Source organism: Centroberyx affinis, unplaced genomic scaffold (assembly GCF_046629955.1).
Source record: "Centroberyx affinis isolate AG114_WGS23_722 - 3 ecotype Tasmania unplaced genomic scaffold, CSIRO-AGI_Caff_v1 ptg002930l_1, whole genome shotgun sequence".
Taxonomy (NCBI): domain Eukaryota; kingdom Metazoa; phylum Chordata; class Actinopteri; order Beryciformes; family Berycidae; genus Centroberyx; species Centroberyx affinis.
Genome location: NW_027281049.1, coordinates 68,824 through 86,330, shown reverse-complemented (window position 1 = coordinate 86,330; position 17,507 = coordinate 68,824). Strand labels below are relative to the sequence as shown.

General features: G+C 45.1%; 1 protein-coding gene across 1 annotated transcript; it reads left to right on the top strand.

Moving 5' to 3' along the window:
* Window positions 1-207: 207 nt before the first annotated feature.
* On the top strand, window positions 208-16,941 carry lhpp (phospholysine phosphohistidine inorganic pyrophosphate phosphatase). Its single transcript, XM_071536720.1, has 7 exons — window positions 208-338; window positions 684-871; window positions 1,210-1,363; window positions 1,445-1,508; window positions 1,615-1,707; window positions 1,809-1,900; window positions 15,123-16,941. The coding sequence occupies exons 1-7, from the start codon at window positions 208-210 to the stop codon at window positions 15,217-15,219; spliced, it is 819 nt and encodes a 272-aa protein (XP_071392821.1). The 3' UTR covers window positions 15,220-16,941.
* Window positions 16,942-17,507: the final 566 nt, after the last annotated feature.

The following is a 17,507-nucleotide window of genomic DNA, read 5'->3' as shown; positions in this document are numbered from 1 at the left end:
ATAATATATAATTGTCTATAAATAATTACGTGAAACAATGTGAACTCAATTAAATGGGTGGTTGAGGCCAATATTAACCGGCAGCACTGATCTAGTTCATGTCCAAACCATAGACTGTACATTAGTAAACCCGTTATGCATCTATGGTCCAAACTTCCAAACATGTCTCATCATTTTGCGCATGCGCTTTGAGCAAAATATTTCGTCATGGCCGACACAAGCTGGGCAGATTCTGCAAAGAGTTTGAAAGGTGTCATTTTAGACATGTGTGGCGTTTTATATGACAGCGGAGAGGGCGGCGGGGTTCCCATTCCTGGCTCGGTTGAAGCAGTGAAAAGGTGAGTCGTTAGCGAGTCGTTTAACACTTTGTTATCGATATTACGTCTAGTTGACCTGACTGTCAAAGCTTATAGGTGCTCTGCTTTGTTGACACGGATAATGGCAGTTGTTAGTGTAAGGGTCAAGCCTACAGTAGTTGCAGGTTTGGGCATGTTAGGGCAAGTTTGATAAGACGTGTGTGTGTGTGTGTGTGTGTGTGTGTGTGTGTGTGTGTGTGTGTGTGCGTGTTTGTTTCGGAGGGACATTTGAACTGTCTGTGTGACACTTCTGTCTGTGTCTCACAGTTTCACCATATTGGCAGAAACTCGCTGCTCCGTCCTTAACCATATTGTGACTCTTTCCAGGCTCAAGGCGTCTGACCTACAGCTGCGCTTCTGCACCAATGAGACCCAGGCCACCAGGGAGAAGTTTGTGGCCAAGCTCCAGAGAATGGGCTTTGACATCTCAGTGTCTGAGGTGTTCTCTCCAGCCCCGGCAGCCGTAGCTGTCCTCAAGGAGAGGGGTTTGCGGCCTCACCTGCTGGTCTATGATGGTAGTGCTTCTTGCTGCTGGTAGACTCAGATAACAAGAACTTTTGAAAATTGTTAGCACCTAAACATGCCCAGATTATCACTGTAGGGGCCCCAGTATGTTCTCTGACCCCACCAAGTATGGCCACAGATCACCATTTGACTCTGTACATTGTGCAGCTACAGTTATACAGTTGAATTACAGATGTAAATACATGCAAATGTCAAATGTAAAATATCTGCAAAATTGTCATCCAGATATCCAAAATCTGTATGAGACAGCCATTTTGGAGCTAAATATGGTCTCTACTGTGACACTTTACAGTGTTAGACTGTGAACAGTGTGCTTGCTTTGCTGCAGGACTCGTCCCCGAGTTCGACAGCGTTGACAAGACCAGCCCAAACTGTGTGGTCATAGCAGACGCGGCCGATAATTTCTCCTACCATAACCTGAACGAGGCCTTCAGGGTGCTTATAGGCCTGGAGAAGCCAGTGCTGTTCTCTCTGGGCAAAGGGTAAGAGGGTGTTCCCTATGTCTCTCAAGTCAATAATAATTACACCATACAATTAAACGTTTGTGGCTACTCTCTTCATAGGAGGTACTATAAGGAGACAGATGGTTTGAAACTGGATGTAGGGGTTTACATGAAGGCTCTGGAGGTGGGTGCTTAATTTGCATTGACACATGAATTGAGAATTGATAGCAGCGACTGCATACAACTGAATCATTACTGAATAATTATCGTTAACCTTTTGTTCCCTGCAGTATGCCTGCGATGTGGAGGCTGAGGTAATAGGAAAGCCAGCCTCAGTTTTCTTCCAGAGTGTTCTCAATGACATGGGGATTCAACCACATGAGGTACCAAACAATGACATGTATCCAGACTACAGGCTTGTAGCCAGGCTTTAGGGGAGTGTAATGTTTTCGCTCTCTTCCTTTCTCTCCCCCCTCCCTTGCAGGCACTGATGATTGGAGATGATCTGGTGAATGATGTGGGTGGGGCCCAACACTGTGGAATGAAAGGTGTGCAAGTCAGGACCGGCAAATACAGGTCAGTGGTGATATTACATACAATTTAAAGTATCACATAAATAAAATAAAATAGGGTTCCTAGTCATGGAATTTGGAAAATGTGTTCTCAAGCCTGGTAGGGTTATGCAAAATAGTGCATATCCAAATTTTTTGTAAATGGCTTGGCTGTTGTACCTTTTTGAAGGAATAATAGTCCAAATAACAAATCTGCTGTGTGGAAGTGCCAAAGGATAGCTAAGCAAAGCAATACTTGGAACATTTAAATCAACTATTTAATGAAAACATTTAATATTTCAGTGTAGACACTGACAAATCTTGATCAAGATGAAATAGTGAAAAGTCATTATTATTGAAAATGTGTTGGAAACCAAAGAAAATACACATTTCAACATATACTTAATATGTTTAGAGATATGATCCAAAATATCAAGCAACTGGCCAAAAATGCATTTGTACAGATAGATGGCATCTATTCAAAATATATTTTGAGTGGCCAAAGTATATTTTGGATATACTTGCAGATACAATGCGCTCTCAACAGCACATAGGAAGAAAATGTACTAATTCATTTTTTTGCTAATTTTTCTATTGCGTGAAACGTATCTCTAAACATATTCTGAAGTATATGAGAATATTTTTTTTATGTTACATTCAGAGAGAAAACCAATTCAAGTAGTGACCACAAGAGGACGCCCTTACAACATGCTTGTGAATCAAAGTTTCCTCCATAACACACACAGGCTTCCTGTGAACCAACCAGCTCATTCCTCAGTCTACCAGCTTTGTTTATTTGATTGAGAATACACCGAAAATAGCTTTATTCTATCCACATGTTGAATGCCGGTCGCCCGCAAGGCCATAGTCACAGAAGGATTTATGGCCCTGACTCTGGAGATTACTGGGGTGCCCTTCTGATGGTGTAACTACAGAAACATATGGTCAATTATTTAGGAAGAAATATGTTCTGCTTATGGCTGGAAGGAAAGAGAACAGGGACTGAGAGTAGGAGGGGATGCTGTTAAGGGAACTATATGCTATATTGCTGTATAATGTATGTTCATGGCCATAAGTGGTGTTTTTATTGGTTTTTCTTTTACGTAATACTGCGTTAGCACAAAATTTTATATGCGCACTTCAGAGATATTTGGATCTGGGATGAACTCCTGAAGATTTGTAATTGACACATTGAGGTAGCGTCAGATTATTTGGTGCCAGTCTATTCTGTGTTGGTCTAGATAATTACTTTTCATTTTTCCCCGCTCATAGTTCCAACCACTCTTGCATAATACTGCTACCATTGGATTTGGCTGGGAAGCACCCATTAGTCCTACTGTAAATAGTGTACCATGCTAGATGACCTGCTCCATTGCTGCGGGCCGGCATGCAGGTCTGGGTCATGTGACCGCAGAATGCTGAGTAATCCGCCTGAGCATCACTCAGCTCTAATCCTGTCACTGAGAGCACACTAGCCCACTGCACGCTGTAAAACCTAGCCACTGTCTGTGTGTGTGTGTGTGTGTGTGTGTGTGTGTGTGTATGACCTGTATGTCCCTGGCGTGTGTGTTTGAGAGAATGGGAGAATATGCGTGTGACCTGTGGTTCTGCATATCAGTCCATGCATTTGGGAGCCAACAGTAAGCTTTGTCTTGGTCAGCAGAAGTGTAGGAGACAGAACTTTGTCCAATGCAGAACCTCAGCGGACTGAGCAGCGGCCATCTGCTTCAGATGACATCACAGTCGCCTCCCCGCTGGCTCAGTTCAGCCCCGGCCTGTCCCAGTGTGCATGGGAAACACCCTGAGCAGTGTCTAAGATGCTCAACTTAACACACAAGATAAACCAGATTAAATCATGTTACTGCTCCCCCATGGATTTCTGGGAGAAGAGAGCAAGCAGTGGGAGTAGTGGGCTGCATCCCACATAAGAACATATGTGGAATCAATATTGTGTTACATGTAGTGTTGCGTTACAGCTCTGGTGGTCTAGATTTATGGACTGATTGGTGCGTGGAGTTTGTGTGGTGCATACACACATAGCATAGGCACCAGCGCATAAAAAAGTTACTGCAAAAGTGTTTACTATTACTCCATTTTTCAGTTAATGTAAAATGATGCTGCGGTGTTTTCATTCAGCAAGCCCTAAGTACTATTGCAGAACCACATTCAAGGGGTTGAACTTGAATGATGTATTGTAACTTGTTCCATTTGTGAATGTTTTAGTCCCTTAGGCCTTTAGTGTCTCATCCCATGAAACTTGTTATGACAACACAAGATTACCAAATTGCACCAAAACAAAGAGCCTTTGATATTAGACGTTGATTACACAAATGTTATGAATCAACATGTATTACCTGCCTAAATGCTTTGAATAACTGATGCATTGTGTTCATGAGTCAGTCATTACAGATGTTACTTAGTTTTGGATGTGCAGATTTATGGCTTTCTCTGCTATGGATTCACTCTTAAAGCATAGGTTAAGCAATGTTCTCCGTCAAATTTAGATTTGTGGCATCTAAAATGATCTGTTATCTTGATAGACTATGTACATTTCCTGAGAACACAGATGGACACGATGACAGTAACAGTGTCTCTGTGAGCCTGTGAGTGAGGGGGAGACGTGAGATTTAACATTGTTTAGCCAAACAGGCCCAGTGAACCCGGGCTAGCTGAGAGCAGCTATAAACCTCAGTCAGATCTGTGAAAACACAGCTGTTTCCAAGTCAACCAGATGCTGCGCAGGCCTCCAGTTCCCCACAGGCTCGGGGAAAAGACTGCTGCAAATACCCAGGCCCAGTGACAACACAGGAAGGGAGAGAGATACAAATCGCAGACAAATCTAATCATATCAGCCGATATTAAAAGGCTTTTGACTCGCCACAGTGTTAGCAGTAAAACACCACATAAGACATGAAATTCTTTAAGCCTTATTTCGATCTATCAGATGGGAGAGTTGTTTTCACAATGTGTACGCTCTCACTGGCTCCTCTCTTACCATCTGCACAGCCAACTCTCATTGGAACAAATAAATCTACAGTAGGTAAATCTCCACAAACTTCAGTTGGAATGCTTTTCAGCAAATTCAGACGTGCTCATGCATTGGACATGGCACTCAAGCTGTTCATTTTTATCATTTGTGTTCATTGACAAGCTGTAGGCTATCTTTCTGTGGGTCGCTCCAGAATGAAAGTGTCAAAGAATATGCTTTGGTTTAATCAGACGGCACATAATGCGTGTTCACATTTAGATAATGTAACGTAATTTGATTTTATAGTTATGCTGTTACAGCGAGCTGAAAATGTACAGTGTCTGAGGATGTCAAACCAGGCTAAATGGATGCCTGTTGTCCTAATCATGTAAGAATTCTCAGAGGATTATGCACACTAATGCTCCTTGTACTCGCTCATCTAATGCACAGTACATGTGTATGCATGTTATGTTATCGTGATGGATCCAGGAGATTAGAGTCACTTGAGGGCTGGGCCAGGAAAAGTGGCATCAGCGGGCCTACAGATAATGGCTGTTTAGACACTATGGAGGCCTTGTAATGGGCGGGTGGAGCTCTATAGCTGATGGAGATTGTTCTGCTTGCAGTCAACTTTCCCTGTTCTAAAATAATGAGCGAACCGAAGCGCAGTTCCCTCGGGGGAGCTGGAGAACCCTTTGCTCTTTAATGTAGAACAGGTTTGTGTACGGGGGCCTACTACACCAGAAAGAGCTTGGAAATGAGACTGGCAGTTTGGAGCTCCGACTGCTGATGTTAATCAGCGGCATGGGAACAATCTGCCTACCCTCTGCTCCAATCCTCGCTCACCCTTTCAACTGTGGAGCTGTGTGTTGAACGCTTGTCACGGCACCACACTTCTTTATCTTCGTGGTTAAATTGTTACCAGTGTATGATGCTGGCAGCGCAGTCAAATTACCAGGATGCTGCCCTAGTTCTTTCTGCCCTGGTGCTCACTCATGTATGCTGTCTTTTTAAATAGTCATCTCCTCCCATGAAAGGTCTGCGAGCTGAGGAGGGACTGGCCCCCTGTTCTTGTCTCTGTCCTCTTATCTTCAAGGAACCGCATTGGCACAGAGCAGGCTAGCTTTGAAGCTTCATGAAAGCAGGTTCACAGCACACTGTCCCTCCATGCACTTTTTGTAAATCAGTTTAATTGCTGTTACTAGCCGAAGGGAATGGTTTCTGAACCTTTTGGTCTTAAATGCTGTCTTCTTCCATGAAAATATATCTCCCTCTGTGATGATCAAAGGAGTTGAATTTCAAGCTTTTGATTTTAGGATACAGCCTCACTATTGACATTTACATGATTCTGTAGAGGAGAATATACTGTGGTGTTTCAGATACCAACACAATATTGATAGGTTTTTTCTTAAGTTCCTGTAATTCTGTTAGGCTTAGCCAGTAAACCTTTCATTGCTGTTATCTCTTGGAGTGAGGGCCAGAGAGTTAGAGGAAGTTCTTGCTGGATTCCTGTTAGACTCTGGCAGAGAGTGCACAGCAAACATTTCCACACAGCAGCAACCATCTTCAAAATGCTTTACTGTGTAAACCTCTCCCTGTGGCCCATGCTTCACTGCTAACGTGAATGTTGGAACGTTGTTTTCCAAGCAGTCCAAGCCAGAAAAAACCTCTCCGGAGGCAACTAGTCCCCGATGGGACAAACTGTGAACTGGCTTGCTGAAACCCCACCCTGGTTCATGCCCTTTCTGTCTGCAGCCCGCACTCAGGGACGCAACAGGAAGTGACCCTTCCTCACGGGTCAGCAGCCATGTGATCACCAAGCAGATTAACCTTCCTCCAATATCTCTCTATGGCGTGGCTGGGTCGCACTGCCTATCTAAGCTCACACAGTTGAGAAAAACAAACATTTACCAGATTACTGTTGCAAAACCAGGCCTGCAGGGACACTGGCACACCAGCTGCAACGACTGGTGATGCATTGATTCTTCGGAGCTGTGTGGGTTTTTTCCCATGACTGTGCTGTGAACTGGCCTGTGTAAGCATGCAGTGTAAAGTGCAGCGGTTAGCACACACCTTGTCAATTTAGCTGCTGCACGCGTGCACAAACACATCCACACACACACATACACTAACATCAGTTAGAACACACAGCTCTCACCAGATGGTCGGTATGCAAATACCCCGCCATCGCTGTAACTGCTACTCATGCAATCAGAGAGTCGTCAGAATCAGCGGGTCTGTGTGACGGATGTGAAATGAAAGATACATTCAAGCAAAAGGATGTGGTTTGATGGCGTATTGAAGACCACTTATGCGACCTGTTAAGTCGTCTTTAAAGTTAACAGTCAGTGGGACTGGATAGTGCAGAGCATTTCTCAAAAATGCTAAGAGTGACATGCTGTGTATGCAGCCTGTGATAAGTGGGGATATCCTGAGCAGTTCCCTGTAATGAAGCCATGCAAATAAAGCCGCTATCAGTATAGCGCATAGGAGGAAGGACAGCTCATTAGGAAAGCAAATGTCCCATCCAACTGAGAAAACAGATTCGAAGGGAGGCGACAGACAACTCCCTCAGTGAAAGGGTCTCAGCTTAACATAATGTCATGTTGGTCTTGATTTGTGTAATAAAGCTTTAATTGCTGCCACAATATTGTGTCAAAGCAGAATATTTTTTGCAGGTTTAATTATTTTCTCATTGCTCAAGTCACCACAGGCCCTATTCCCTGCTTCTGAAAGCTGCAAACAAGCCATTTGCTTGGACTAGTGTGCCATTATATCGAGATGTGTATACAATTTTGCCCCCTGGAGTAGTTGCTTCACGGAAGAGTGTGAGCATTTCTCTGCATTATCTATCTCTGTGTGTGAGGAAAGGTGATGCTCTCCCTTTCTGACACAAACAACCGAATCAGTATATCGCCGTTCTTTTGCACCAAACAGACACCGGTTGGCGTGAACGCACCGCTGTAGTGTTAGGTTTATGGATTGGCTTTGTCCTTTGGAGATCTGTGACACTGAACCTTGACAGGGAGGCCATGTATTCTGTGCATGCTCTGTTGGCTGTGGTTGTAGCTTAATCTCCTTTACAAGCCGAGCGCTGCCCCTGGGATGGCTCTCGGTACATACTGTATTTCAGCCTAGCTTATCTTTCAGCCTTCCACCGGTGTCCTGTAGCCCCAGTGGCTATGATAATATACACGGTTTCAGGTGTGTGCCCGTCAGACAGGGAGTGATAGTCTGGAATGTATTTGACGCACTGGTGTTTCAAGGCCTTGTTTTGTAACTATTTATGACCCAGACAATTATGAAATCCCTTTATGTTGTGATTATGGCTTTCGCTGTTGTCTTGTTGGAGCACACTCCTGTTGAACTGGATTTAATTTGCGGTTACGCCTGCGCAGGTTAGGCCTGACTGAGATATTAAAAAGTGTTTTAGGGAGAAGCTCTTTTCAGTTCTAAGCACTCACAGGTTCAGCGTGTGCTTTACTTCGTCTTGACCTTTTCTGAAATGCTGCTCTCTCTCTCCAGATGAGAAACCTGGGCATGTTATAGTGTCTAGTACAAGAGCGTAGTCCCACGCCCTGTCCTGTTAACCGCTGTTGACACATTAGTTTTGTCTGTGTGGGAAGGAAGCGAAGTTATCTCATTTCACTCTGTTTTCTCCCTCGGCTGCTGTGGCCGTGGGCTACAGCCTGCCTGTAAGCCCGACAGCTATTTCTGAATGTGTCAGTGAGGTCTGCCTGCCTCGGCTTCACCCCAGAGACCCTTCACACCAGGCCAGGGAACCGTGCAATGTCCGAAATATGGCCTTTGAACTGAAACAGGAACCACAGGCAGCCTTTTTTGTTTCCAATTCCTCCCGGAGCATCAGAAGAACCCAAAATAAGAGCATTGTGACCAAGCTGGGTTTTGTTAGTGCTGCAGCAAACAGACAGACTGAGTAAACAGACAGTCTGGTATGTCACTGTCCCCAAGGCAGAGGGCTGCAGCTTCAGGGCAGTAGAGGGATGCCACAAGCCTCACTGCATTGCTTTTTATCCATCCAATTCATCCGTCTTTCATCCAAACAGTCTCTCCATCCATCATCCATCTTTTCACCTGCCTCATCTCTCTCTTGCATCACCCCTCTGTTCAGTCCTGTCCATCTGACCATCCTCTTGCCGTTCTCACCATCTCTTTTGTCAGTCAACAGCTGGGTCTAGGCAGGATATTTGAATAGTCAAGGGAAATGCTTGTCGCACAAGGCTTTTATTTCCACGTCTGGATTTCCCTCGTTTTTACCAGATGAAAGCTGGGTTTTGTTGGTTGGATCCCTCTCTCTCTCTGTCTCTCCTTGAATTTGCTCTCGGCCTATATGCGCCCACATTATCACTTTGGTTCCAGAGGAGAGTATGTCCTTGGTTTAACATCTCTGTATGTTGTAGCGCCTCAAGGCTGCAGCAATTGAAGTCTTGGCAAAAATGAGTAGACTTTCAAATGTGTTTGTGAGAAGAGGAGATAAGGTTCATTTCCTTCTCTCTGATCTCATATGTGCCACAGCTAGTCCAGATGTCTGCTCATAAGATAAAGCAATTAGCCTCATTCTTCACCATGAACATATAGGCTAGAGATAACATTGAGAGTGGTGGTCAAGGGCATCATTGATCCCATCTCCATACAGTCCCACTAATTAACTTACATACAGTCTCATCTGTGTTTTCATGCCGTACCCATGGATCGGAATCGGCAGCTTTGTGCTGAATATAAACACAATCAATTCTGGGAATGACTCCCTCATCCAGCCGGCGCTCTATTATCAGCTTCAGACCCAACACCGCCTTCTCTTTATTTCCTCAGTCTCTCTCTATCTCTCTTCCTACATTCATATTTTTATATTTTAGGCCTTCAAAATGTTGTCTAGTACACTAATAATAAAGCAAGGGACAACAAAGTTAAAGAACTAAAGTAGCAAACAGTAAATAGACTAGTTCTCTGTATCAGCAGTGTCTTTCTTTTTTTCTTCTTGAACCTTTAATTTGTATCATATGTAACTGTGATCAAACCTAACTTCTGATAAGGACGTGACGCTGACCCAGCACAGATCGGAGATGGATGTGGCATTAACTGCGCGGAGAGGTTAAAGAGCTTGACGAGGCTCCTCTGGGTGCCCCGAGCCTGGCCTGCCATCCCTCACCGCTGCGGGGTGACAGCTTCCCCCCGCCTGCAGGCTCCTCTAAAGCCTGCCGTGCGTTATAAGTCAATGAGATATTAATAATTAACGGGGGCTTTTTTCACAGTGAGACCAGACTCCCACGGCGAGACAAAGGAGCAGCGCGGGCCTGCGCCACCGAGCCCCTCCGACGGTACTTTTCCACCCCTGAGAGAGAAAGAGAAAGAAAGAGAGCGAGTCAGAGGGGTAAAGGAAGAGAAACAGAGAGCTAAAGCCCACAGATGGCAGGCTGAAACATAGCACTGCCTCTTAAATACATGAACACAGGCCCTTAGCCGTTTCAATAGGGATCCAATCCCTCCTGCAATTACCAATAGGCAGGCTGCTTGGCTGGGGGGCTGGGGGGACTTGGGCCCTTGCCTGGTTTCTGCTGGAGCCTTTTCTCTCCTAATGGTGTGTGTGTATGTGTGTGTGTGTGTGTGTGTGTGTGTGAGAGAGCTTGGTTGCACATGTGCATTTGTGTGCAAAATGTTTAGATGTGCACTCTCTGCAGGAGGTAGGTGATTCAGCAGCATTCCCCTAGCACTAACTTCTTTACAAACAAAACTCATATGCTCACACACAGACACACACACACACACACACACACTCAGCAGTTCTTCAGCAGCTCTGCTAATAACATGCTGATGAAAAGAGAGTGGTTAGATCTGGGTCACACGGGGCCCTGCATATAGAGGAGCGCAACACAGAGAGGACAGCCGTAAAAAAAAAAAATAATAATGACACAAGTTTTAGTTCTGTGGGGATTTTGTCTTCTGAGAATAAACTGAGGAATAGTCGGTGTTAAGTGCAACTGTGCAATGTCTTGGAGAGGCAGAAAGTGCACGCTTAGGTTTTACCTCCTGTTCGTTCAACCTCGGATGTGTTTGTGGTCGGGAAGGACAGAAAGTTTCCAGTAGGTGGTTTTGACAGTTCAGCGTGCAACCTCTCCCTCTCTCTCTCTCTCTCTCTCTCTCACACACAGACACACACACACACCACTCAGGCTCACACGAGATTTTCAGAGAGAGCTACGGGATGGAAAAAGCCAGTGGTTCTATTTAACGCTGCTACCGGGGAATCCCCCTTTGTGTCCTCCTCAATTGGAAAGAACCGTTATCAGTCTAATGTGTGAAAACCATTGCGCAGCTGTTTGCCGGGCATGACTCAACATTATATAGCCTTTGTACAGTAAAGCCATAACGGTTACCGCATGGGTGCAAACTCGCTAGAGGCTACGCAGGGCTCCGGCTTCGCATCTGCTGTTGTTGTTGCCATAACATGCATCTAATCCACACTAATATGGTGGTTCCTCTAGTTCAATTGGGCTGTTTTGCTCAAGAGGCTGCAGCTGCTGTACTATTTTATGGGTGTTATTGCTGTTGTATGGGTTCTATTAATATCAGGCGGAGAGAGAAAGAGAGAAGAAGAGGATAATGATAAAACCAGTCTGGAACATCTTAACTGGCCGGGGTCGTCCTCTCTCTCCGAGGATCCTGATACACCATCAATCTCTCCCGTGGCTTTTTATTTACAACAGAGAAGTCAAACTGTGATCACATTCTCACCCTCGAGGCCAAGACTCCTGCGCCGGCACGGAGGAGGAGGAGGAAGAGCACACACACACGCAGTTCCACACCTCCTCTCCCCCGCAGGCAGGGAGAGAAAGCTTTGTCTCATGTTAGTTCGTATCTGGTGTCACCCACAAGGCTCGGCTGAACATAAAGGGCCGTGGCCGCGTTCGCCTTCCCCCGTGTTATGGTTATACAGTCTGCTTGGTGCCCATTGGACTCTATCTCACGCTTCATGCCAAAGTTCACCCATGCGTGTGAGAAAAGGCGGTGTTTTGGCTAAACGTGCCTTCACTGGCCTGGTATGAAAAACACACTTCTACGACACATACTGGGTTGAGTGTTTTTCCGTCTCTCCCTGGCAGGCGGACTCTTTTCCTTTCAGCATCGTGGTCCTCATAAATGTGATTCCCCAAAGCAAAGCCAGGATACTGCACAGACAAGGAAAAACATATAGATATTACATTTTTTTAAAAATTGCATTCATTATATGATATACGAAGCAATGTTTTGGGTCAACACTTTCAGCAACAGGCATTCAAAGTGAAACACAGTCTATTCAAATGTTTCCTGAAAACAAGGTGTTGCTATGTGTGAAAAGCAACAGTGCCAAGCCAGCTCCCGCATAACGGACTGTGTTGCCAATCAAAGTTACCTAAAAGTGTATTGTATTGCTGGCTCAGGTTGAACTGTTTTCTTATCATCCGGCCCCATCATGACCTGCTCTATCTGTAGTCCCATCGCTGTGGTGTGTCAAGTAAACAGCATACTCAGCAAAGGTGAAAAGGTCGAGGGAACTGTAAATCGAAATGGAGAGTGCGTTACAGTTTTGCTTCCTTCTGTGTGTCTGTCTGTTTTTATATGTGTGTGTGAGCGCGTGTGTGCCTTTGTGTGTGTGTGTGTGTGTGTGTGTGTGTGTGTGTGTGTGTGTTTAGCATTAACAGATAACCCAAGTGAAGGCTGTCAGGCCTTTCACCCGGCGGTCAGCTACCTTGACAATGGACTGAATATATCACTTACTGAGGAAAACAAAGGTGGAGCTGCCCTGAAGTCATACTATTGAATACCACCGCCCCCCTTCTTTCTGTCCCACACCACACGTCTCTCTCTTTCTCTCTCTCTCTCTGTCTCTCTCTCTCTCTCCCAGCTGACTAGCACACACAAACACATTGACTGTATGGGCCGTTCCTATTCACTCTCGTTCAAAGGAGGCACGGTCTGTCCTCATAAAAATGCATGCCCACGTTTTATAGAGCCGTGTATCACAGTATATATCTACCCATATGACACTCCCTAAGCCACTATAATCTAACCCTTGCCTTAGCAGTATATACATCACACCCACTTACCCAAGGCCAGTTGGCACGACTGTTAAATCCACTGTCATATCGTAGCCTTTGTAGGGGATTAGGGGCGTATGTAGCTGGTTTTTATGAGCACACTGCATAATGATCAAGATGATTTGTTGGGTGATAGTCTTGTTCCAGAAATAACAACCAGATAGACCAGGAATTTCTGATTTGTGATTGTTTGGGATGAGAAGGCTTTAGTGGTAGTGTCTCATCCTATGAAAGCCAACCCATGATTAACAGCCATACATATGACCTAAAGGACGGACGCCCCAACAGAAACCAAGTCCATTCAAAATTCCATATTGCTTCCCCAGTCCTTTGCCCACACCCCCCTAAAACCCATGATCATTTACTCATAACTTTCTGCTAAAGTTGTGAGGTCTTTCAACATGGTGGCAGCTGTGTTGAACTAAATTCTTGGCTGCTTCTCACCTTACCTCATAGTTGACTTCATCCCTGCGTGTAGACAGTGAGCCTGTGTTGTGTCAGTCAGGCTTGGGGACCGAGCCTATCTGTTCACGTGTATTGATATTGCATTGACCTGGAGGACCTGCCGTGAGCCACAGAACATTACCTCATCAGTAACACTAGCTGCATTGTGCTGAATTTTGCATGGTCACATTGACCTGGTTACTCCTTCATTATTCATGGCAATGGGAGGAAAGCGGCAAAATGAATACACATACACACACACGCACAGGCATGCATGCATATCTAAAGGAAGAGGCCATGGCAGATTTAGAGGAGCATCAGGTCGGAGAGAGAGGGAGACGGTGTGGTTGGCGCTCTTGGCTTTGCTGCTTGAAACACAATAGCCATCTGACCATCTTGCGTGTGTGTGTGTGTGTGTGTGTGTGAACTCAATCAGTCCCCGGGTAGAAAAGGGTGCGGGAGTAATCCAGCACAGGAGACATAACACCCTGACCATTAGCGGAGCAGCTCACATAACCCCGACGCTGGTGGCTGACAGACATGCGTAAACACATGGCACAGCTCCTCCATATTCACCAGCGCCTCAGTATTCAGCACCTCGCCGCCTCTCTTCACCCCCCTACCTTTTCTCTCCCTCTCTACACTCGGGCAGCTCACAAATATTTGCCGTGGCCCATGCAGGCTCTCAGAGGGCAGGATTAATGGTGCTGTGTGCCGCACGCCCAGGGCCAGACAAAGCCTCCCCATCTGGAGCTCCTGTGTCTCGGAGAGGCCCCGCTCACGGCCCGTGACTGGGGAACAGAGGCGGCACACAGGGCCCGGTCGGGGGGGATCTATAGGCGCCACTTCATAAATGGGCAGGAGACCTGGGCAGTCCTGCAGATGAATGGAGTAGGCGTCTCCATCTTTTGATCTGATTGGGGGGAAGAGGGTCCTGCATGCTGGCCTGGGCCTGGTGCCGTGCCAAATGGATCACATTTCCCCTACCAGCTGATTAAACAGCCGTATCTGCATCCATCACTGGGGCCTGGGCCAAACAATGGCAGCAGCCAGGGGGAGATAGGCACTGCCGCCTGATGCCTGTAACAGCTTTTCCACTATGTGGGAAACCAGGCTGAAACCAGATTGTTTTTAGCCTAGTTCACAAAAGTATTCTCGTTTTCGTCCTATTTTTAGTATCACTATTTTTGGAATTAGCAATTCTCATTTAAGTTCCCAGTTGGTCTGTTTCAGTTGCCTACAGACATATTAGAAAACACTGGAACAGTGTGTGACAGGGTTGGCGACAGAGACAGAAAACAGATGCACCGCACTGCAGGAGCTATTTGGCAGGCAGCTGCACAGACACCTCTTAAGTGAGGAGATGTCAACAGTGAAAAAATTTACATTGGAAAGCCATAACAGTTTTAGTGCATTGCTCACTCTTTGTTGATCTGAAGTGAGCTCTTATAATCATTCTGAGTGAATGTATTTAGACCCCATTAATTTGTTAGACTTTTCCCATAAGTTAACAAGCCATTCTGTAGTGCAATTCTGTTCAATTCTGTTCCATCTTGTCCTATCCTGATCCATCTTACACTGTCCCATCCTGATCCCTTCTGATGGTTTCTGTCTTCAGTATGGTTAATGTGTCTGAATGCATCAGGCTGCTTTGTCTACTGCCTTGTGTGGCTGCTGTTTGTTCCCATTTGTTCCTATGTGACCCGTCCTAAAGAATGCCCGTGCTTTTCCTCCTGCAGGCCCAGTGATGAGAGGCACCCAACAGTGACTGCCGATGGCACTGTAGACAACCTGGCCCAGGCTGTGGACATGATCCTGAGTCAGAGGGGACACTGAGCGCAAGGCAGCGGAGTCCGGAGCCACACCACACTGGAGCCCCTCATCCTCAACGTTCACTGACACTGGGAGGCCGAGTGGGACCCAGTGACATAGACTTGGGCCCAATAGTGTTTGCAAATAGTTGAAGTGCCAGATGAATAATGAAAACAATTGAAGTGCCAGATGAATATAGGGTGAACTGCATCAGGACAATTCAGGTAACAGAGCAGTATACTAAAATGAGTTTTACATTTCTGTAATTGTTAAAAAATTGACACTTATTGTATTGTCCATATGGAAAACCCCACCCATCTAGTAACAGATTATAAAAAGCATAAACATTTTATTTTTTTTGCAAAATACTATTACCCAAGTCTAGACATAGAGCCATTTGAGAAAGGTAGAAGAAATAGTCCTGAACACTGTAGAGCTGTACTATGCATTTGTCAGTAGATGATTGGCATAGATAAAATACCTCATGTTTACTTAACATGCCTATAACCGGTTGACTGACAGTCAGAAGGGAAAAGTAATGTGTGTTTGGAGTCCCTCCTTAATTGTCACTCAGTCAGCTCCATGCTGAGCTACTGTATATATCATCTTTCTTCTCAGTCATAGTCTCTTTGAAGTCAAACTAAAATGTAGCTGTAGTGCATTGTGAACCTATACTAAATGTCATAGGCAGCCTATTATATGTATGTCAAAACATCACTCACTCCCTTCACACAAACCATCACAACCTTAATAAATGTAGTGGAGAGAGTCCTTAGTGTATTTGACTTTGAATACCATGAAGAGTATTGAAATAAAGGAGAACAATGCAATTTTGAGCTGTTAAAAACATTTCTCTCCTCATTGTTTTGATTTGTTTTGCCAAATCTTTGTTGGAGCCATTGTCACAGAACGTTTTTACAAGAGCTCAAGGTCTCAACGTGCTGAGGAAAATATAGCCTTGGCCCTGGTTTTTAGTGGAATTCATATCAGAGCAGCTTTTGTTTTACAAAAACAGATCGCTGGGAATGGGAAGTGAGTGGGGCTGAGAGACGATAAAGGCAGAACCCAGCAGAGTGTGATGATTTATGCTGGTCCTTGAGCTCATGTTTCCCACTCGGAAAACAAAGACCAAATGAGCTCTCTGTCATCAGACTGTAGCATCACAGATCTGCAACTGCTTCCCTTCATCTACTCCACTGTAAGCTTCAGCCCGGGATTGTCATATAATTGTTATATTACTAATTGTTAATTTAATTGTTACTAATTATAGGCAAGTGTAATGCATTCACAATATCCCTGGTGAAGTTGAATCAAATAATGAAGGGGGAGAAAAATTGGTTGTTGGGCTCCAGTCCACGCCAGTTGGGTCGTTGAGGCCTCTGGAACTGGGGCAGAAAACAAATGATTCTCCATCGGTGCCCCCAAGGTTTCAGCGTACCAAATAGATTCATCAAGAACAAAAGAACATTGCCAAGTGATTTATTGAGGTCTTTCTGGTTCACTTCACCATTTGCTGGCACAAGCATGAATGTTATTGGGCAATTAAAGGTAATGAAATGCTACAAAGTATTATGAAACTCCGTCTGAGCCGGGCCCGGTCGTAACCTTAGAGCACCACTCCTATTTCTGATTGGGAAATAAATATTAATGTACACGGCAAAGTACTAGCAGCTGTTCATCACAGTGGTACCCAGTATTCTAACAGATTACACATTGTTTGACCCAGTGATGTGTCCATTATGTTGTTGCCCATTAGTGTTGTATTAAGATATTAAACATGTGGTTGACTGGTCTTAAATGAATTCACTTGGCTAAATCAGAACTTTTCATGTTTTTTTCCAGTTTATGTGAGGACACTAATGCTGAGGGATGCAGGCCACAGTTTTCAGCACTAGGTGCACATTCAGCAGGTTCATCATCACTGGGTGTCTGACACACACATGCACCCGTTTCACACAAGCAAAGTTATAAATTGGGGCCAGTCTACCTCTGGAGGCCCTTCATGACAGGTAAACAGTGATCTATTCCTCCTTGAGTGCAGCAAATTGATTACTTCACTGTGGCCGTAGACTGAAGGCAAGATTACCTTTCACATAACAGAGATGACCTCATTTTGGCGGACATGTCTGGACATGTATGACCTCACTGCTACTGGCCAGTATTGACAGCCTTCACATTGAGTCCAGTCCTCGGCTGACTGTAGCCCTTGTTCTTGCTCTGGTGATTCTCCTGCTGGGAGTTTGTGACCTTTGTACTTCATTTTTTCGCATCAGAATTTTGTTGTTTACTCACTATTATATGACCGCAGTTAA